This window comes from Rhinolophus sinicus, chromosome 9 (genome assembly GCF_057876585.1).
Source record: "Rhinolophus sinicus isolate RSI-liver-muscle chromosome 9, RSI-T2T, whole genome shotgun sequence".
Classification (NCBI taxonomy): domain Eukaryota; kingdom Metazoa; phylum Chordata; class Mammalia; order Chiroptera; family Rhinolophidae; genus Rhinolophus; species Rhinolophus sinicus.
Genome location: NC_142509.1, coordinates 24777847 through 24800593, shown reverse-complemented (window position 1 = coordinate 24800593; position 22747 = coordinate 24777847). Strand labels below are relative to the sequence as shown.

The window sequence follows — 22747 nt, the reverse complement described above, 5'->3', positions numbered from 1 at the left end:
AGCTGGAGGAGAGATGTGGAACAAATACAGTTCACCCTTGAACAATGCGGGGGTTAGGACGGACGACTCCCCACGTGGTCCAAAATCCATGTATAACTGTTGACTCCCTCAAAAGTTAACTAGTAATAGCCTACTATCGATCAGAAACCTTACCAATAACATAGTCGATTAACACATATTTTGTATGTTATATGTATTATATACTGTGATCTTACAATAAAGTAAGCTAGAGAAAAGACAATGTTATTAAGAAAATCATAAGGAAGGAAGAGAAAATACGTTTACAATATTTATTGGGGGGAAAAATCCTCATATAAAGAGACCCATGCAGTTCAAATCCATGCTGTCTCAGGATCAAGTGTGTAGGCGTGGGTTTGGGGGTCAGACGGCCCTGGTTCATAGCCTGCCTTTGCCACCTACTAACACTTCCTCATTATAACAATGAAGACCACAACAGCTATTTCTCAGGGAAAGGAAAAACAGCATTTCAATGCCACAGGTAAAGCCATGTGACTGTCTTATTTGTCCCCAGCAAATAAAGCCATTTTTGTCCCCATTATATCTAAAGAGAGGCCTGCCCTCATCTCTCAAATGAAACAAATTAAGCCTTGCAGTTGCCAACCTGCTTTGGACATCTTAAAACTCCATCCTACACAGAAGTCCCCTCCATCGCCCCAAGTTTTGTTTCTTTAAGGTTGATCAGGCAAAGATTGCTGTCCTAACTTCATGAAACCAGAAACCAAGGCTTTGAGACAGAATTGGCTCAAAGTCACACAGCAGTTTGGTGGCTACAGCACTGCCGAGGCCAGGTCTCCTGATTTCCCGGGTCTTCTCCACCTCTGAGCATGTCCTATGAGCATCCTGGGATCCCAACTTGGTCTTTGTTTTTGTCTGTGAAGCTGAGCAAACAAGTGAAGAGAAACTGTAAACTTGCTATGTCTTTTAAACTCACTTGCAAACCGTCTGGATTCATCCCCAAGTATTAGATTTGTCTGGGTGAGTATAGAGGTAATTGAATCTCGATAGATTTCCCACCGTGGGTTTCCTCTCCGAGCTGTGTTGTGTGTCGTCTCCCAGCCCTCCCTCAATGACTCACTGATTTTCATGTACACAAATAAATCATGCTGTGTTCCTCTCCCCTTCACTACCGGCAGACATGAATGGAGCAGGGCTGGGGGGAGGGAGGGAGGTGAGGATGGAGGTGGGAAGGAGAGGGGTGTTGAAATGCTAATCGGTTGGCACTGATGTCAACCACAGTTAATCAGATTGTTAAAGACACAAAGGCAGGATCACACCCCTGTGCCAACAGCTATCAGGGCTCATTCACGGGGAAGATGGATGCACTGCCCAGCTGATACTCTGATGAGAAGTAACTGGACATAAAAGAATGTTCAAGGCTTTCTGAACCCAACACGAATTACAAAGGAAGCCCATTGGTGGGGGAGAAGCCAGCGCACAGAGGGCAATTATCGGATAATTACTCTTGTAGCGGAAACACTGAAAGAGTCTTTTCTTGCCTGCGCAAATCTGTCCTCTTAACATATGCTGCAAGTGCCCTGTGGCCCCCTGGGTTTCTGCAACAGTCTCAGGAGGGGTTGGGGTGTCAGCTCACATGTGCAGTTTGGTGTGCTGTTTTGGGCCATCGGTACCTTGCACCAAAATCTCCCCTCCACCCATATGCCCATGGCATGTGGGGCAGTGCCAGGAAAATGAAGAGACCCAACAAATTCACCTCTTTGCGTTCCGGCTGCTAAAGCAAACCGTGTGATTTACGGGGATGGGAGGTTTTTATACTCTGCTTGGACCGTGATGAAATTATGTTTGCAATTAGAACAAGACAGGGTGTATGTTCACCTGGGACATCTCTTCAGTCATGAGATCCTAAACCCAAATATACTAATCTAGTGTCACACTTACCAAGGATTCGCCTTTATGATGGCTAGTCGTGTAAACCACCTACTGGTCTACAATCCCTCACTGACAGAGGTGGACTTTCTCTAACCCACCGAGTCTTGTTCTCTGTGTCACCAGTGATGCAGGCATATTCGGGATTCATTAAATGGATATCTATGAGGCGCCTACTATGTGTCAGGCCCATGGCATAGGTCTTAGGAGACAGTGATGGATGAAGCAGAATTGATTGTCTTGCTGGGGAAACTTACTCCTAGAAGGGACGACAAGAAAGGAACCAGACAAGAACAACAGTGGGATTGATGCTGTGATGTATCTCTGTGGTGATGCTAGGAGTTCAGGGAAGGGGCGTAAATGCAGGGAGAGGTGAACAGCATTATATGCAAAGTGATGGAGCTACGTAGCAGAGGGGAAGAGAGACGTTGCTTGAACTTGGGAGAACTGAAATGAATTTGTTGTGATGTGGCAGGCAGTGAGAAACAGGATGAAAAGCATTCTGGGACAGATTGCCAGGAGCTTTCCAGGAAAAGGCAGAGTCTCAAGTGTACCAGGCCACGGGTGGGGGGTGCTTTAGAAAGATCCCTCTGGCGGCTGCAGATGGAATGGGCTGGAGTCGTGGACCGAAATCCGGGAGAGAAGCAGGGTTTTCGTAACGGCGATGGGAATAATAGATCTAAAAATGTCCTTTTTAAGGCGCAACTTGCTGTCTTTGCTTCTTTCATGGTGAGACTCATGTTCTTTGGTGCATTATAAAAATGAAAACCTGAACTCATCCAATATCCCACTCGACTGTGTCGAATGGAACTCTGGTATGTCCACTCCTCAGCGGGGTCTGGCCTGCCGTGGACGTCTCTTGTGCTCTGTCTGCGGCTACACAACATCACCCAAAATAATCATCTTAGACAATTTTGTCACAGTGATGGATTCTAAGCCTAGTGGAGAGGATTGTTAAATGGTGTGATTTGGGCTGACCCCCGTGTTAAGGGAATTGTCCTGCTTCTCCTCCCACTTCCAGGGAGAAAGCAACGGGGCTTGGATTTCCTTTCCCATCACCATCCACTGAGGGTCCTGTGCCGTCACAATGGAGTTGTCGAATCACAGATGTTCACTCAATGATCCCAGGCTCCCCCCTCTTTCCTGCCACTCACTTTCCTGCCGAGTAACACAACTCCGGGTGGGGGGAGCATGCAGACTAGGAATCTGTTCATTTTCTTCCTGAGGAGACATTTGGGTGACAAGAAAGGAAGTTAGAACAACTGGTCCGAGAAGGCTGAGGACCGGACCACAGCAGCTTTTGCCAGGGTGAGTCCTGGGTACCGGGTCTTGTGTTAGTCGTGTGTACCCCACCAGCCTTACGCAGCCACATTCAGAATCCAAGGATTCCTGGATTTGCAGGGAACTTCGTCAGTTCCCAACTGACTAAGGTTGCTAAACACCGCAAAGCACCCTTACTTTCTTCTCCCATAATTCTCCCTGGATGTCTAGTGTGTGCTGGGCAGTGCAAGAAATTCCAAGATGAACGACGGGTCTCCTGTCCCAACTTCCTGGCCTTCTCTCCATCGCTCCGTATCCTTCCTACTCTTCCCTCTCTTCTACCTTTCTTCCTTGATGGATCCAGCAAACAGATACTGCATTTCTCCCACGTTAAAGACACTATCGTAGGCATAGGGTATAAAATAGTGAACAAAATACATCAAGTTTATATGCTGTTACTTTTCACTCAGCAGTACATTAACTTTGATTGATGAGAAGATCCAGGGCAGACCCCAACTCAGCATATGGGACGAAAGCATTGGGGGGGGGGGGTGTCTTGTGGTTCCCAGACAGCTTCTGAATGTCCCAGTTATGCCACACGTGGTCATGAGAGGTGCTGCCGCCTGGGTATGGACTATCTCGTGGAGACAGACAATGAACAAGGAAACGAATCACCAAGATTAATTCCGATTGCAATCGTGCTCAGAAGGGAATGAGAAAAAAGTGATGGGGGATCTTGGAAAAGGAGAGTAGAGACTGAAGGACCACAGGGAATCAGCCAAGCAAAGATATCAAAGAAGAGAGATCCAAGCAGAGGGAATAGCAGATGCAAGAACCCTGGGGTGCAGAATAAACTTGGAAGATCTAAGGAGCAGGAAAAAAAAAGTGCATGTGGCCATATTATTATTTGACGGGGGGAAATTTTAAGAGATAATGATGGAGAGGGAGTCTTAAGTCTAGGACCCAAAAGCTTTGTAGCCCATGGAAAGTTGCTTTGATCTTATTCTCTGAGTGACGGGAAGCCACTGGTAGACTTTAAGCAAAAAGATCCTATGATCTGATTTACATCTTAAAAGTACTCCTCACCTGCCCCAGATGACTTTTCTCCAACTTTAAAAACAAAATATGATCACGCGATCATTTCCAAGGGCTAATCTTGTACAAATCTGATTGGCTATCGATTTTGTTCACTGTTTTATCCTCCATCACCTTTGGCGGGAAATCTGCTGCAGCTGATGGTCTACCTATGTATGAAGATCCCCATCTGTCTTGCCAAAGGTGGAGGACCACCAGCGGCCATTTGCTAGAACTGCAAAGTCAATACTCCATCGAAGAGTGTGACATGCTACGTAAAGTACAGGTTACTTATGCTTCACCTACGTGTAATAAACGAAACAACGAGACCCATTAGAAGTGTCTCCCAAGACTCTGGACTCTAATTAGTCAGCACAGGGGCTGGGGACGGTCATCGCTCACCTCACCAGTCCTTAGCTCTGATTTTAACCAACTAGAGAATAGACACAAGGAGCTGGATGAGATCAGCTTTGCTGTGGGTGAAGCTGGGGTGCAGACCACAGTTGGACGCCTATACACTGTCCTCCCCAAATGACTTTGCTTTAGTGTATCCAGGCACAGCAGAGATGTGTGGAGAGAGGGAGGAAGGGAAACTGTGGGGGAGAGGAAAAGAGGGAGGGAGGGGGGAGGTAGAGAGAGAGAGAGGGAGGCATGGAAGCGGGGCAGAGAGAGAGACACATGGCTGGCTTTTCAGTTCAGTGGCTCTGCACTGGAAATAGGAGGCAGTGGACATCAGGGATATCTGTATCTTTCCTTAATACCTCCAATCAGATGGTGCCTCCTCTCCCAGGAGGATTGAGGGAGAAATGGAGGTGAAGCACTAGTGTGGCTTCCTGGATGGGACTCCCTGCTAAAGCAAAGCCGAATTTCCTGCCCACTATGGAAATGTGAGAGCAGTTAGAAACGCTGAGAAAGGCTGGGGTTGGTTCTCGGCCGTCCTCTGAAATTGGGGTGACAAACCTTAGGGAATTCATTGTTATTATTATTAACCATTATTACTAGTTATTATTGCTATAAAAATGGCATGCATGTGGCAAATTAATCAAACAGTATAAAATGATGTGCCATAAAAGGTGACACACTCTCCCACCTCAGGCTGAGCAATGCAACCTCTCGGACAATCTCCCAAAGAATTACCTGGACGTGGTCTCCAAAGATGTGTATTTATTGCAGTGTTACTGGGAGGATGGGGTGGAGAATGGTAATGACATAAATATTAATTGATAGGAGCCTGGTTTAATCACATCTGTGTTTATACTTTAAGGTAGCCATTAATGAAGAATAGAGTGACCATTATATGCTGACATGAAAAGATACTCATGATGGATTTTGAGCGAAAATTTTGTGGTGGAATACTAATGTATGGCCTACTATACAGCAGTGAAAAATAAATCAGTTAAAACTATACTATCCACATGGATGAATCGCACACAAAGTATTGAGCAAAAAAAGAAAAGTAAAGAAGAAAACAGGTTGCAGGAGGATTCATATGGAGGACGACATTTATATACTTTTAAAACATGCCACACAATTGTTCAGAGACATCGACATGTGTAATAAACAAGTGCACACAGTAAATAATAATCATAGTAAAATACCACCAATGTACGTAATAAATGAGCATGCTGAAGGTCAAATTCAGGACAGCAGTTACTCCCAGAGGATGGAGAAGTTGGTAGGGAAGAATAAACAGAAGCTTCCACTGTGCTGCTTGCATGTTTTTTCTTTAGCTGAAGGCGTACACACGTGGTACTGGTTACCTTAGACTTTAGCTCTTTTTGAATGACTGAAATATTTCCAAATGCATTTCTTAGTAAGTGACAGAACAATGTATGCAATGTAAGAACTCTGTAACTGTTCAGATAGACAGAAAGTGACACCAGTGATTGTGAGGGCTGACAGGCTGCTATGTGAGCGCCATGCTTTACAATTGAAAGTCCATTTACTTTCTAACAACCCTAAGTGGTAAGGCTGGTACAACCCCACCTTACAGATGAGAACACTGAGGCTCATAGAAGGGAAGTGACTGTCCAGGGTCTCATGGGCAGGTAGCAACAGAATGAGCTTGGAATACAAGCAATTCTGACTCCAACCCCACACTCCTCTGTGCTGTCACACCTTTTCAGGTAAAAACACTTATTATTTTTATAGCAATACATTTTATTCAGAGATTAAACAAGATCCCATTAATAACAGATTCCCTTTAGAAGGCAGAGTTTGTGGACAGGCTGGGGGCAGGACAGTGCTTGTACTTTTGAGTTCATATCTTTCAGGTATTCTTGTGTTGTTTTTTTTTCCTTCAAATAAACTATTTTATGGGGAAGGGGGAAGCTATCTGAGGGTGTGGAAAAGAGGAAAGAGCACGATGTCAGAAACCGTGTCAGAACGCGTCTAATTCTACCCCGATTGGTTCTATGATCGTAGACAAGTCACTTCCTCTGAGCCTTGAATTTTTTTTTTCATCTATAACATTGCAAAACAAAATGCCAATCTCACAGAACTGTGTGGAGGTTGAAATGCTATCACAGCTGGAGATGCGCTTTGTGGACTATAAGCTGCCATCTGAATACGGGTATTGTTAGCACGGGCATACAAGTAAGGGCTGCCACTGAGGCGGTAGATGAAATCCCACTGTCCCTCAGGCCCGCCCCCCACCTCTGTCCTTTGTCCCAGAAAGTCTTGTACCAATCCAGATGCGAGGGGCACCATTAATCTACCTGAGGGTCCTCGTGCCCACAGGACTGAGTAAGCCCGGTACCCTGGGTCCTCTCTGGCTGGAAGGAATGGGTTGAGATCATCATTTCCAGCTATTCACTAGACAAGGTGGCCCTCTGGATGCCGGCACCTGTTGTCTGACCCAGTGGCTGGCACATAGTAGGTGCTCACTGAATGAATGAATGAATGAATGAATATGAATGCATGAATCGATGATCAAATGTGAGCGGGAGAAGAAAACTCAGCCCTCACTCAATCCAACTTCCTTGTCTATAAAATAGGGATAATGCTAAAACCTTCTCCGATCTTAAAATTCACAGAGGCAAGCAAAACAACGCTGATCAGCTCTGGGAATGGGAGGAAAGTTCTAGTCCGTTCTGAGGGCAGGGCCAGGTTCGCCTGTTTTGGTCACTGTGGTTAACCCAGAGCTCATCGATCAGAGGCAATTTGTCCCACCAGGGGACATTTGACAATGTCTGGAATCATTTTTGATTGTCACAATCAGGAGTAGGAGGGAAGTTGCTACTGAGTGGAGGCCAGAAGTGCTACTCAGCATCTTCCAATGCATGGGACAGCCCCTAGCCTCCTCAGCAAAGAATTATTCAGCCCAGATGGAGAAGGCATAGACTTAACTGACATTCTTCAGGGTGGTTCCAATGTCCCTGGTTTAGTTTCTGGTTTTGTTGGGTGTGCTTTGCTGTGTTGTTGTTGTTGTTGTTGTTGTTGTTTTTCCCCAAACCTCAAGTAGTCTTGTTTTGTTACTAAAGTGTTGTGTGTCCCTGGGCGTCCCATTTTCCCTCTCTGGACCCCAGTTCCCTTCTCTGCGCAGTTTGTAACCGTGAACTCTAGGAGCCTTTGGATCTGTAAGATGTGATATTTAATTTGGGGGTTGTCCCTGTTGGGGCCAAGCAAACCAACCAGGATAGGCTGGGGAAGCCCTTCTTGTGGAGGGTGAAGGTACGACAAACCACCACTGAATCAGATAAGAGTAATGTATGATTGGAATAGTAACTTACATTTTTATAGGACCCTTTACCAAAAATATATCGAAAGATGCACCTGGCAGCCCTGCCCCCTAAAAGTCCTCACTGTGAAAAATCCAATGAGAGAAGAATTATCATCATCCCCACCAGGAAACTGAATTCCAAAGGGTCTCAATGATCCAGGTAGCGAATGAAACACATCTGTGATGACAAATGTGTCCGTCTGCCTTCCCTCGGCTTCTCCATTACCAGGTGCCAAAATCAGCCTTCAAGCCCTGCTCTTTTCATAAAAATTTTTTTCTGTTTTGTTTGTTTGTTTATTTTTTATTTTTTATTTTTTTAATTAAAGTTTATTGGGATGACAATTGTTAATGAAGTTACATAGATTTCAGGTGTGGGCTCTAGAAGAGGGTAAACGGGGTCTAATATTTTTTTTTATTTAAGAAAATATTCAATATTTATTATACACATTTTGGGAAAATACAAAAAAATGAGGAGGAAGAAAACACGTCACCCAACAGTCCCATCACCCAGCGGCAGCTGGGACCAATCCTTTTGGTGTCATTCCTTCCTGTCAAAAGACAACTCTGCATCGCAATTTGCACTTAGAAGGCAAAAGTAATGAGGACCCATAGGAAGTTAGACAAGATCACAGGTTCCAGGATGGATTTTTCTGATAACCATGATAATAAGAGTCCCTGGACCGGTCTGGCAGGGGAGGCGAATAATTTGTATTTTAACAGAGAACACGGTGGGGGATGGGGCGTATCATTGGGAGGTTTGAAAAAACATGACTTGTAGCTCACCCAGCAGAGACGCAAATGGAATGATCAGTTAGAAAGAGAGGCTTGCAATTTGTTTTCGTTCGTTGTTTCTAGTCATTCCCACACACACCGTGGAATTTTTACCTCTTGCTCTTTTCACTGAACATCATAGCAAAACCATCCCCCAGCTTTTGTTTCCTCCACTTCACATTCCATCAGTTTGCGCCCATGATGATATGTTTCTGCTCGGAATCCATGCCAGTCCGAGCTTTTCCACTGCTGCCGGGCCGTCAAGATAGAAACCTTCAACTTCAGAGCTAAAGAACTTGTGCTTTTTTTTTTTTTTTTTTTTTTTTTTTTTTTTTTTTTTGCTTGAATGGGATGCTTCCCAGTCTAATCTCCCATCTCCGCATCCAAGTTAGAAAAAAAAGAGAGACTTGGCAGGCAAAACAAATGTTCAGTCACCTTCAATGTGGATCCATTCTGTCTCGAGAAAGAGGAGAGAAGCATCGGTATGTATGTCACTAAAGCTCCATCTCTTCTGTTTGCTATCCTTGTTCGGTTATCATGTTGTGTCTGTCTTCCTAAATCTTTGAGTACAGGGACCATATCCTCGAGTGCCGACTCTCTTGCTGAGTGTCAACCAGCAAAATGAGTCTGAACTCAACACTTTCACTCATTAATTGATTGACAGCATTTAAGCGGGACACTGAACACACGTGATAAAGGAAGAATCAGACAAATGTGACGGCGATGATTGAAAACGCTAAGGGCTCTGAAAAAGAGCAGTGAATTTAACACAGTGGTCATTGGGGCCCCAGGAAAACCAGCCTATTCGAGCAAGTTATTATGTCACTGGATCTCTGAGGTCCTGGAATCCAATTTTGACTAATTTCCAGTGGGACCTGGTTTTGCGTGGTGCTCCTCCGGCCAGCATCTTCACAGAGAACACGGCCTTCAGGCTCTGTGGGCTGCGTGCACTGCAGACCGCAGGTACACACCCATCTGTCTTCAACACGGCCTTCAGTTTGCAGCCAACCAGAGGGACCCCAGGGTAGGTGAGCTCTGAGTAGGGAGGTGAAGTTACCTGGTGGACATGCAACTCCCCCTGGGAGTTTTTGGAGGGAAAGGGCTGACTCAGTCCAGCTGCATCTACTTCCTAAAATGTTTCTAGTTGCTGTGGTTAGTTAGCACAGGTTTTACCCTAGGGACCCCGAGGAGGGAGCAGTGGCTGTGGGAGGAAGCTGATGATGGAATCTTTCTTTTGCATTTCCTTCTGCTCTTGTTGGCTGTGTTGGGTCTCAAAGGGCTAGAAAGGACAGGGGAGTTGCCACCACCTGCTGCACAAACTTGCCACCTACAACTCCAAGCACTTAGAAGGCAAAGCTAATGAGGACCGCATAGGAAGTGAGGCGAGATCACAGGTTCCGGGATGGACTTTTCTGATAACCATGATAATAAGAGTCCCTGGACGGGTCTGGCAGGGGAGGCTAGTAATTTGTATTTTAACAGAGAACACAGTGGGGATGGGGCGTATCACCTGGGAGGTTTAAAGAAACAGGATAGGTAGGTAACTCACCCAGCAGAGACACAAATGGAAAGATCAATTAGAAAGAGAGGGGCTGGGGGGAAGAGGCTGCTTCCAGCCGAGGAGAAGGATGCCCGTGATAAAAATACCCCCTCATTCCTAAGAGAGCTAGGGGCAGGCTCTTTGGCGTCAGGACAATAGAGATTGGAAATCGAGCTTTGCTCTGTGACCTTGGAACATTTACTTAATGTCCCAAAGCCTCAGTGTAGTCATCCCTAAAATTGGAATAATAATTTCTACCTATAAAGTTGAGAAAGAATTACATGCGATAACCACTGAGAAATGAAGAATTAAATGAGGGGACAAAGCATTTAGCACAGGCCTGGCACATATTCAACATTCGATAAAACAATCAAAAATAAAATGTAAATATCACTATTGTTATGGCCAAGGCACCCTGACAGGAGTTAGGTCATTTGTAACCCTTTTATCACCTTCTCTGACACAATTTATTTGCCCAATCTCTCTCTCTCTCTCTCTCTCTCTCTCTCTCTCTCTCTCTCTCTCTCTCTCTCTCTCTCCCCCCTCCTCCTCCCCATCTTCCTCTTCCTCTCTCTCACTTCCCCCACTTGTGATCAAGTGAAGGGACTAGTTGAAACTGCTGTAGCCACAGGACCCAACAAAACCCACAAGCCAATTTCAGGATCGAGGCTGTCACTTGACTCTTTTAAACAAGATTTTTAAAGGCTCTAAGACTAATTGCCAATTACCTGCTCAGTCCAGAAATTGACAACATCAGAGCTGGAAAGGCTGTCAGATCTTATCTAACCTGGTTGCCCATTTGACAGAGAAGATGGAGAGAAGAAGAAACCTACACAGAGTTATGTTAGGGAGTAATGGCCAGGATAGGACCACTTCCTGGGTCCCCCAACCCCTGGCTGCATCTAAGCTCTTTGCATTGAACCACAGTTGGGTCTCAGGAGCTAGGTTTCCTGACCCCTTATACTCTACTCTTTTTGTCCCATCACCTTCTCCTCACTCCAGTCTACAAAGACACTCTACATCCATCATTTGATAAAAGTGACTGTGAGCATAAAAGCCACAGCTTTTGGGCAGACCCACATCTGACCTAATCCTATGAGGTCGACATACTATCTCTATTACACAAAAAAGTTTAAATGGATTTGCCCAGACTGATTCAGGATTTGAACCCAGGTTCAACTCTGAAGCCTCAAGACTTCCCACCTTGGACCAGGAAACCTCCCTGAATGACCTTGATCTGCCCTCATGTTATCCATACATCTCTCCTCTCTGACGTCCACTCCTGCCCCAGCACCGCTGTCAGCCTGGAATGCACACTGGCTGGTAATCAATGTTACACAACAGGAACATTTGTTGCTGCCAAGTGCAAACTGTTGCAGTCGGTATAGATTAAGCCACTGCCGCTGACTCCATGAAAATAAATGAGCTTTTCCGACGACTGCGGAAATAAATGTAAATGACAGAGCTGAAGGGCCAGCAACTGTGGCTGAGGGAGTGTCTCCTACAGAAAATCGACAAGGACAGCAATCAATCCCAGCGCCTTTGTCCCCAGGATGTGATTCCTCTCTGTCTCGAGGTCATCATCAGAGATGTTGACAGTGGCTGGCATGCACTAGGCACTCACCTATGTGACTGCATATGTATGCATGCTTTACATACATTCGCCATGACAACCCCAGGAAATAGGGAATCAAAGCCCCATTTTACAGCTGAGGAAACTGATGCTCAAAGAGGTAAAGCCATTTGCCAACTTGCAATTGGCAGCACTGGGTCTCAAATAAGTTCATGAAGTTGGTTTCAGGCATGATTCTGCCAAACAGCTGCTGGGGCAAGCCCTTATTTAAAATTACTTGATGGTTTTACTTTCAACAAAAATAAACCATAAGGAGTTAGCAGGGTAGATAAGGCCACCAGGGCCTGGCGCCGACCTCCCTACCTCACCAGCTTTCTTTGGAATCACCTTTCACCTCTGCTCCCTGACCCCTTGTATTCCTCTTTTGCACTGACCTCAGCCAAGCCTCCATGATCGTCCCACATCTCTCTGTTCTGAATCTGCCTCATGATTCTGAATCCTCAAATCTTTCTGTGTCTCTCATAAAATCACTTTTATATTATTTAACCAAAAAGCATGCGCTCTCGATCCCAGGACAGTATAGCCCTGAACCAGGGCACAGAGCTTGCAGAAGAGAGTGTGGGATGGTTACAGCCCCACTCATCTTCTTAGGGGCATGTCCTTGTGCAGTGAACAACCTACCCAACTGTACATAGTGGTCCCACCCTGCAGACTGCGTTAGGGGCCTCATCCTCTCTGTTCTGTTAGCACCCAAAGCTTCTTTCTTTCTAAACATTTATCACATCAAATATTATTGTTTCTACTTTCCTATTCCCTCTTCCAGTACATATACAACTAAATTGTGAACCTCTTGGGCCCTTGGTCTCTGTCGACCTAATGCTTAGCTCAGGCCTGGCGTCGCCAACCCTAAAACGCCGTGGTCAGCAAATGGGGGCTTGAGGGAAGGAGAAGGAGAGAAAGAAGGAAAAAAAGGAGAAAGGAAGCGAAAGAGGGAGGGGAGGAGGGAAGGCGGAAAGAAGGCAGCCCCTTTATCTGTTGATGGGGTTGTGCCAGTGTCCTGACAAGCCTTGGGTTCCCCCTTAGGAGGGTCACCCTCAGAGTCTGACAGAAAATGGAGGACCTAAGTCCCCAAGCCTCAAGTGAAGTGACATCGTTTCTCTTCTTCCCCAGATGCACCCCCGGAGGGAGATGCCAGCCCTGCAGGTACGTACCTTCTGCCCTCAGCAGCACGGAGGGGTAGCATTCTGAGCAAAGAGAGCCTGGAAGACAGAGTGACGACTGCCCCCCTGATTCCAGCGCAGTCGGGGGAAGAGCTCCACGAGCTGGAGCTGGAAGGGACAGGCCCCTCCGCGCATCCGGAACCCTCAGCCCTTTCCACGCTGCTTCCGGAAGAGGCCAGCACCAAGCTCGCCTTCCTCCCCAGGAAGAAGCTGCCTTTGCTCAAGCAGGTGAACTCGGCCCGGAAACAACTGAGGCCGAAGGCCACCTCCACAGCAGCCCTCCCGAGGGCGGGGTCCCAGCCCGCATCCCCACGCCTGGGTGTCCTCTCCTCCGCCACAGAGAAGCCCGGCCCACCGGGGGACCCCGACCCTGTGGCCTCCGCAGGTGAGGAGATGCTCCGGCTGCCGTCGGAGGAGCCCCTGTGGCTGGACCAGAAAGAAGGTGCGGTCCCCACGACGCCTGCACCCCTGCAGATCTCTCCGTTCACCTCACAAGCCTACGTGGCCCACACGCTCCCCCAGAAACCAGACCCCAGGGCGCCCGCCATGCCTGATGAGGCCCTTGAGGCTCCTGCCGAGGATGCCAGTCCAATGACCTTGACGGACAAAGGTGAGAATGAGCTGACCGGGTCAGCCTCAGAGGAGAGCCAGGAGACCACCACGTCCACCATTATTACCACCACGGTCATCACCACAGAACAGGCCCCAGGTATGCAGCCCCCGCCTCCTCAGGCCTCCTGCAGCAGCAGTGAGGCACCCACAGCGAGCAGGGCACGGGGAAGGGGGGGACCAGGGAGGTCCAGGCCCCACCATCAGTTACCATCTCCTGAGCATGATTCCGTGACTCAGCATCAATGTCCCCATTTTAAAGATGAGACCTCTGAAACCCTGAGACACCAAGCAACATGCCCAAGGCCACACAGCTGAAGAGCTGGATTCAAAACCTTTCCATCTCGGAACAGAATCCTTTAGCCTGCCTAGAAGGCCGTAGCCCTTTCAGCGTGCTTTTCCTTTTACCTTGCATGTACTTCTCTAGACTTGATCAAATGTACTTCCGTGTTCCAGTCTTTCTTCTTCTATCTTCTTTTCCATTGTCCAACAGAGAAGAGAGACCCCAACTGTCTTCACACGTGGATTTTGGACAGATGCAATGTGGTCACTCATTAAAGTGTGGGAGCTCTGGGTTCAAACTCTGATCGCTGTGTGAGCTTTGCCCAGATGCTGCCCCTCTCTGATCTTTGGTTTACTTATCTCTAAAATGGGCTCAAAAGATCTGTCCCTGTAAAGATGAAGGGAGTCACCCCTATCCACTGGTCAGAATGGTGCCTAGCAGCATGTAGTAAGTGATTCCCCATCAGCTATTGATGTTTTGATTATCATGTGATTCTGGAGCTGAAGGAGAATCAACCGCAATGGGACAGGAGAACACAGATTTCCCCAGAGGCCCTGTTCCACCCCATAGCCCATCTGAGACATCACCTCTGAGCTGTTCTCGGTGCCCTAATGAAAGTGCATTCCTCTAGCTCTCTGCAGCGTGAGCCTCTCCGACCCCGAAGGGTACATCGACTCCAGTGACTACCCACCGCTGCTCCTCAACAACTTCCTGGAGTGTACATACAACATGACAGTCTATACCGGCTACGGGGTGGAGCTCCAGGTAACCACAGAAAGGTGCCCGGAAGTGGCTGCCTCTTCCAGGAGAAAGTCTCTGAAGGACTGTCTGAGTGAGGCTCACTGTTATCATCCAAATTATTAGGTTGGTGCACAAAGTAATTGCGGTTTTTGTAATTATTTTTAACCTTTTAAACCACAATTACCTTTGCACCAACCCAATAGTTTGGTTCTCTCTTTGCCCTAACCAGGGCAATTTGAGCTGGGCTTTGACGAATGCATAGGAGTTTCCAACTCAATGCTAGACTTTGACGAAAGAATAGGAGTTCCCAACTCAGTGCACAGCTGAAATAGCTTGGCACTCATGGAGGGAAGGGGGTGTGTTAATAAATTGTGAGGCCTTATACCCAGGAGGGAAATCCTTTGATACTCTGCTTATCAAACACACACACACACACACACACACACACACACACACACACTCAGGGAAGCCCCACCTGGCTCATTTGATTCATACATTTTTGCCTGTAAACTAAGAATGGAAAAGCAGGGTATCGTACTATTCACATATCTGGGTTTGAAGTCCCAGCATTATCAGTTAAAGCTGTGTGACTTTGGGCAAGGGACTTTGCCTCTCTGAGCCTCAGTTTCCCCCTCAGTAAAATAGAGATGATAATGTTACTACTTTATAGAGTTTGGGAAAGGAATAAATATGACATTGCACAGAGAGCATTCAGCCAGAGCCTAACAGAGAGAGAGAACGCTCAGTGCATATGACCAGTTATGCTCCCCCTAGTTCCAGGCTTTCCCCAAATGGCCACCCATCATTAGAAGTCCTTTTTAAAATGGACTCAGGAGACATGCCTGGCGGTGGTGAACTGTCCAGTACAGTGTTCCACAGAGGAGAGGAGCAGGATGACACTGGAAAAGGAAGCCAGTACCGCGTGGTGGCAGACCCTTCCAGGCCAAGGTTAGAGGTCTGGATGTGAGCCTTTATCTAATGGGCAGTAAAGAGTCATCAGAAGTTTCTGAGCAGACTCAGTTGCATGGCCTGAACTTCACTCTAGGAAGGTTTCTCTGACTTGTACAGAAAAGAGAAAACGTTAGCTGCAGAACCTGTGGTCTTTGCAGCCCCCAGAGCTTAGCACGGTACGTGGCACATAACAGGTACTTAATAAATATTCATGCAATTAAAATAAGCTGGAGAAAAGCTGCCGTCCTTCTGATTCGGGTACTTAGTGAACACTCTCCTCCATATCATGAATAGAGTAACTCTGTGTCTAACACTATTGGCAGCCCTTTCTCAGGCACAGTAGAATTCCTTCATTGAGCACCTACTATGTACCAGTCAAGCTGTTGACATTGAGGAATACGGTGATGGGCAAACCTGATGCAGTGCCTGCCTTAAAGCAGTTCATCAGTTTGTAACTGAGACAGGCATGCATAAAAGACATCGGGATGCCATTTGAAAATGTCTCTATGTTTATAGGGGATGTTGTAGAATTATAGTAGAGGGACGGGCAAGCTCCTTGGCGGTCAGGGAAGGTCTCACATAGGAGGGCAATTGTGGTGGGGCTTTGTTGAGTGAATAGGAGTTCATCAAAGAGAAAAGAGAGTGAGGTATATTGTCTGAAAGAGGAATGGCTTATAGGTGAGGCCTGTCCTGCTTACACAAGGGCTAGAAGGGCTGGGATTCCAGGTTCTACTGGGAGAGGCATAAATATCCAAATTGGGCACTGGGAAAGGACTAAAGTCCCCACCCTACCCCTACTCCATTTGTCCAGTGTGCTTGTGTACATCTAAAGCATCTCCCTTCTTTCTCCTCCAAGCCTGGAGAGCACCAGGAACACGGTTCTTTGAGGAATGTCTGGAGTTGGAGCCACCCGTTAGGAGGACAAGAAAGTAGGGCTGAGAAAGCCCTAGAAATGAGGCCCTCTACGCCCCCACCAATTCATGCAGAAAGGGGAAAATGCATTCAGTCATTCTGGAAATATTTATTAAGCACCTACTGTGTGACAGACACGATCCTAGGCATTGGGGACACCGAGCACCATGGAAAAGTCCCCACTAGCTCCAGTAGGATTTCTCTCAGCTGCCAGCATCCAGTGGCCCCTCACAGGCCTCAGCTATAGGGCCTCACAGGTCCTGGCAGCACCTCTGTCCCCTCAGCCTTTGGGGAGAGGACAGGAGCCCAGATGTTTCCAGGGCTGGGGCTTGGGGCCTGTCTGTCCCACTGAATGGGGGCTGGTTAAGGGGTGCTATGTTGGTAGTGTCTGGGGTTGGTTGGGAGGGCCCTGGCTCAAACACAACTGAGCTTCTCTGTCTACCCCGACTGCCCCAGGTGAAGAGTGTGAACCTGTCTGAGGGGGAGCTACTCTCCATTCGTGGAGTGGATGGCCCCACACTGACCATCCTGGCCAACCAGACACTCTTGGTGGAGGGGCAGGTCATCCGAAGCCCCACCAACACCATCTCCGTCTACTTCCGGACCTTCCAGGATGATGGCCTTGGGACCTTCCAGCTGCACTACCAGGGTAGGATCAGGCTGAGGCTGATGGGAGGTAGTCATGTGCCTCAGTTTCCCTCTGGAGCCAAGGAGTCTCAAAATTTTGTCCCAGGGGTCCCTCTGGCAGTTTGGTAAAACCTTTGGACCCCCTTCTCGGAATAATGGTTTAAGAGCCAAAAATAAACTGTGTACAGTTAAAAAAAGAAACCAGTCCTATTGAATTACAGTTGTCAAAATATTGTTTTAATCGATATCAGAATCTACGTGCTGCTTTATTAACACATTAAATAATAACATCTCCTGGCCGTTCTGATAATTACTGTAATTTCAAAGTACTGAGGAGCATAAGAAATATGTCAAGACATCCTTTGTGACGTGAAAATAGCTGTGATTTCTCTTGGTGAGAAAGTCACAGGTTCTATGAATATGTTACAGTTTGTTGCCTACATTCACGATGGAAGGAAATACCGCAGCTCAGTTAAGCGTTCATGAAAGCAAGCAAGCCACTTTTCCCCATTCAAGTTCATGGCTCCTGCATTTGATACATGAATCCCATGAAAGTCCACGTACTTCTGTTCAAGAGCCTCTGTCTCTTTTTGCATCTTCTACGAGCTTTCTTTTTATTTTTTCCATGTTGTCTGTTTTTAAAGTCTCTGTTCTTTTGCTTTCTGTTCACGTCTCTCTCTCTTTTCTTCCTTCCTTTCTCCTTCCTTCACTTTCCTTTCCTTTTTGCTTCTTCATTTCTTCCTTTCCTCTCTCCATCTCTTCATTCCCACCCTCCATTCTCTCCTCACTCTCTCTCTCCCCCTCCCTCATCGTGATCGCATTGTCCCACCTCTTGAGCAGTTGCCAAGGCCTCAGGTCACTTCCTTTAACCAGGAGCTCCCCCTGGATGTTGCCAAACATCTGAACGGGCAGTGGAGTCGCTAGCTACCCATCTGGATATGGGGCACAATCCACATTTATATCACATTGACCAAACATCTGGAAAACAATGTAGTTTTCACTTCTCCTTGGATGTTTCAGAAACAGGTGCATGACTGTCTATGGGAGTGACCATTTCATCACAGCTTTTCAATATCGAGACTCCCCTCTGTTGTCGTAATGAATTAAAAATGTGAGGTGGGAAATAGCTTGTTGAGCCATGAACTGGAATTTGTTCGTCCTAGTGAGTACTGGGAATACAAATAATCTGTGCTGCGGGAGCGATCAGACCATAATCTATACTGGAGCTAGGGTGGATTTAACATCCTGTTATGGAAACTGAGGAGCTGAACAGGACCACAGACACCCTTCTACCAACCGCGTGTAGAGTGAGTGCTGACTGCCAGACATTGGCAATCAGGGTGCCCTTCCTTGGTATTCCCCATTTAATCCTCACCACCACCCATGAGCGAGGGACAATTTCCACTGGAAAGACGAGGAGGGGCATTGTATCACTTTCTCAAGGTCATGCATTTTCTAAGTGATGGAGAAAGAATGTACATTCACGTTGATCTCCCTCTAAAGCCCAACCCCTTCCTTCCCAACTGTTTTCAAGTTTTCCATTCCCCTAGCATTTCCTGAATAGCTGGCTATTCTCCTGGTCCACGAGTCTGCATTTTTAACAAACACCTGAGATGTTCGTGCAGGTGGGACCACCCTACCTGGGTGATACTGCCCCTCCTATGCCTCAGAAGAAGGCCATGCTAAGCTCGTGGGAAGAGAGGTTCCAGTGAGGTTTGGGAACTCATTTTTCACCCCAAACTTGCTGTCTCTGGTTAGGCAAGGTTGGGAGCTTTGAGCCTAGAAAAAAGTGCTCGTCTGGCAGTCTCCACATCATATGATCAACGAGAGTCACAAAAATACCCTGCCCCAGCACTCTGGCGTCCCCAGGGGCCTCATCTTTTCTCCTCAGCACAAATTGGCTCCCAGGATGTGGGTCACTTTCTCTATCTCCCTGCTCTGAGGGATGATTGCCTGCCTTTGCATTTCTTCCCAGCCTTCATGCTGAGCTGCAGCTTTCCTCGCCGGCCCGACTATGGAGATGTCACCGTGATGGACCTGCACTCGGGCGGCGTAGCCCACTTCCATTGCCACCTGGGCTATGAGCTCCAGGGCGCCAGGACGCTGACGTGCATCAATGCCTCTAAGCCCCATTGGAGCAGCCAGGAACCCATCTGCTCAGGTACACTCCAGCCTCAGCTGGACCAAACATGGAGGGTCCACTATGAGTGGAGAGACCAACCCCCAGTACACTAAGACTGACCTTAGGAATAGGCTCTCAGGCCAGAAGAAGAGACTGCTCCAAATATAGATGACTGCTGCCCCTTAAATTTTTATGTCGTCAAGTACATACAACATAAAATTTACCATTAGTGACATTTTGCACAATATTGTGCAACCATCACCACTAGGTAGATCCAGAAGAATTTCATCATTCCCTATAGGCTAATAATATTGAGCATCTATTCATTTGCTTGTTGTCCATTTGTCTGTCTTCTAGGAGAAATGTCTATTCGAGTCCTTTGCCTATTTTTGTTATTTGGTTGTTTGTCTTGTTATTGTTGAGTTGTAGGAGTTCTTTATATATGATGGCTACTAGACCCTTCTCAGATATACGATTTGCCAATATTTTCTCCCACTCTGTGGGCTGTCTTTTCACTTCTTGATAGTTTCCTTCGATGCAAAAAAAAAAAAAAAAACAAAACTTAATTTTGACAAGGTCTCATTTATCTATCTTTTCTTTTGTTGCTTGCGCTTTTGGTGTGGCGGCTGCCATATTTTGAGCCCAGTGAGTGTGTACAGAGCAGAGTAGCAATGCCAGAGCAGCAATACATCTGCACAGCAATCCTACATGGTGAAACCATTCTCTCCATTTTACAGATAAGGAAACTGAGGCTCCTGGAGGTGAAGGCACTAGCCTAAAGTCACCAGATAGGACTTGAACTGAATCCAGAACCTTCCTTTCCCTTACTACACCTTCACTGATTCAAAATGCGGTCTTCAGACCAGCAGGTGGATTAGAAATGCACAATCCTGGGCTTCATGTGAGACCGACTGAAACAACATCTACATTTCACGGGACCTTTGTGCAATTCATGTGCACATTTTACATTGAGAAGCACTGGGTTATGCCACACTGTCCCTCCACCAGTGGGCAAATCCTTGAACCAACCTCAGCTATCAAGACAGCAAAACCCTATTAGATTCTCAAAAGTTCTGATGGTGACCAGGAGGGTATAGGCTGCTCATATTAACTGAGTTCCTGCTGTGTATCAGGCCATGAGCCATATACAAGAAGAATATTGGGAACAATACACATAATTCTTGCCCTCTAGGCATTCATAATCAGTGGAATCTGAACAGCAAATGAGAGCTGATGAGAAATTCCGAGGTTTAATTCTTGCAGTGTTGTTCCCGCAATGCCCTTCAGAATCTTTCTTCTTTTCTTTTTTACAAAGGAAAAAAAAAATCCAGAAACCATAGGGCAGCTGGTCTCCGCACCTCTCTCACGTTAATTCTTATCTAGGTGTGAAATCGGGAAGGAATTAAGCCTCAATTTGTGCTAAGAAAGATGGATGGGGAAGCCACGGCTGGCAAATTAAAACCAAAAAGAGCCATCAGTCGGCTTAATAAGGCAAGAAAGGGGAGCAAAGAGGCAGCAAATGAGGGGCAGCTTGGGGAGGACAGATGGCCAGTGCCCACTCCGTGGACAGTGTCGTCCATCTCCTCAGCTCCTGAGCCATAAGGCAATCATGATGGCTATGTTTTGGGTACCTAGTCTGTGCCAGAGACTGTGCCAAGCCCGCTATAAGCATCATTTCATTGGTTTCTCATCACCATCCTCTAAGGAGGGTGGAATTGTGATCATCATTTTACAGTGGACTCGGGGTTCAGAGAGCTTCCGTGACTTGTGCTAGATGCACAGCAGATGCGGGGTACAGGCCAGGTTTGACCTCCAACTTAGGACAGGAAGGCAGCGGGGAGACAGACAGCCGCTGGGTGCTCTGTCCCTGGTCCTGAGAGCAGTATCAGGCTTCTAGGCAATGTCTTAGCTGTGTGTCACAGCAGGGTCCGAGCAAAGAGAGCCAGCTCCCTTTCTATCCTACTGCAAGCCCTTATTAGTTGTGCAGCTTTTCAACAAACAGTTGATGAGAATCAAATATCTCCTAAGAACAAGAATAAGACGACCTCCTCACACTGGTGTAACTTGTGTAAACCCCAGTTCACCAATCACTTTTTAATATTTATTAGATGTGTATGATAAAAGTAGTGTATGGTTCTGGTAAAAAAAAAAATTTTTTTTCAAGACATACAAAAGAAGGTCTCAATTGATCCTGGCATCTAGTTCATTGGAATAGGGATGGCAGACCATTTTCTAACTTTTGTCACCTAAAATATGGTGAGCATTTTCCTATGTTCTCAAGTATTCTTTGAGAACATGGTTTTTAAAAACTATATGAATGGAATGTATTTATTTCACCAAGTATCTGTGAGTGGACATTCATGTTGTTTCTCATTTTTCGCTCACAGAAACTATCTAGCAGTGAACATCGTCATTCATAAATTTTTTGTGAAAATCTCCATATTTTTTCTTAGGCTAAATTCCCAGAACCTTAATTACTAGGTCAAAGTATTTGAACATACTTTCTAGATTTTTCACCAACTTGCCCTTTGGAAAGGTCATGGCAGTTTGCATTCTAACCAGGCCTGAAAGCCGCCTCCAGTTTATTGCCACCTTTTCTCTTGACCAATTAGGTGAATGAAAATAGAATCTAGTTTAGATTTGCATTTCTTCGAGTATTAGTGGGGCTGAATTTTGAGTGCTTCCTAAGTACTAAAAGTATATTTCTTCTTTTGTCACTGCCTGTGTATATCTGTCTTGATTACCATTTTATAACTAAGAATCAGGGCACAGCCAGCACCACGGAAGCACCCTTAAATCCCAGTCATTCCCTACCATGGAACACACGTGATAATGGTTATAATCACGGAATAAGATATCCTATCCAACATGATGAACCCCACCAAGGCGGACAGGGATTTTCCATGGTCTCTGTCTCCCCATCCTGTTTCCTCCCACGAAGGGATAGGGGCGGGGGTTGAGGGAGAGGATGAAACACTCATTTTCTCTCTCTCTCTCTCTCTCTCTCTCTCTCTCTCTCTCTCTCTCTCCCCCCCCTCCCCTCCCCTCCCCTCCCCTCCACTCCCCTCTCCTCTCCTCTCCTCTCCTCTGGTTGCCCACTCACCCCTATTTTCTGGCCCCAGCTCCTTGTGGAGGGAATGTACACAATGCCACCATTGGCCGCGTCCTCTCCCCAAGTTACCCTGGAAACGCCAATGGGAGTCAGTTCTGTGTGTGGACGATCCAAGCTCCAGAGGGCCAGAAGCTACATCTGCACTTTGAGAGGCTGTCACTGCATGAGAAGGACAGGTAAACCTCTGAAGGTCCCCAGCCAGCCTCATTCCCTCCCAGAGGTTAGAATGTGGCTAGGAATTTGGAGTCTTGAAATGGCTGAAATTCTGGCTCATGGAAGTCAACAAAGGAAGAGATGGGGAAGACGGCAAAAAATCTTAGACACCG

The 22747-nt window shown here is 46.7% G+C and overlaps 1 protein-coding gene across 3 annotated transcripts in view; it reads left to right on the top strand.

The window, feature by feature from the left end:
• Positions 1-22747, top strand: part of SEZ6L (seizure related 6 homolog like) — a 179099-nt gene that overhangs the window by 99816 nt on the left and 56536 nt on the right. For all 3 annotated transcript variants that reach the window (XM_074321069.2, XM_074321071.2, XM_074321070.2), the window contains exons 2-6: positions 13015-13773; positions 14588-14721; positions 17017-17209; positions 19163-19348; positions 22432-22597. In XM_074321069.2, the coding sequence (XP_074177170.2) occupies positions 13015-13773; positions 14588-14721; positions 17017-17209; positions 19163-19348; positions 22432-22597 (1438 nt within the window). The remainder of the gene's footprint in view (positions 1-13014; positions 13774-14587; positions 14722-17016; positions 17210-19162; positions 19349-22431; positions 22598-22747) is intronic.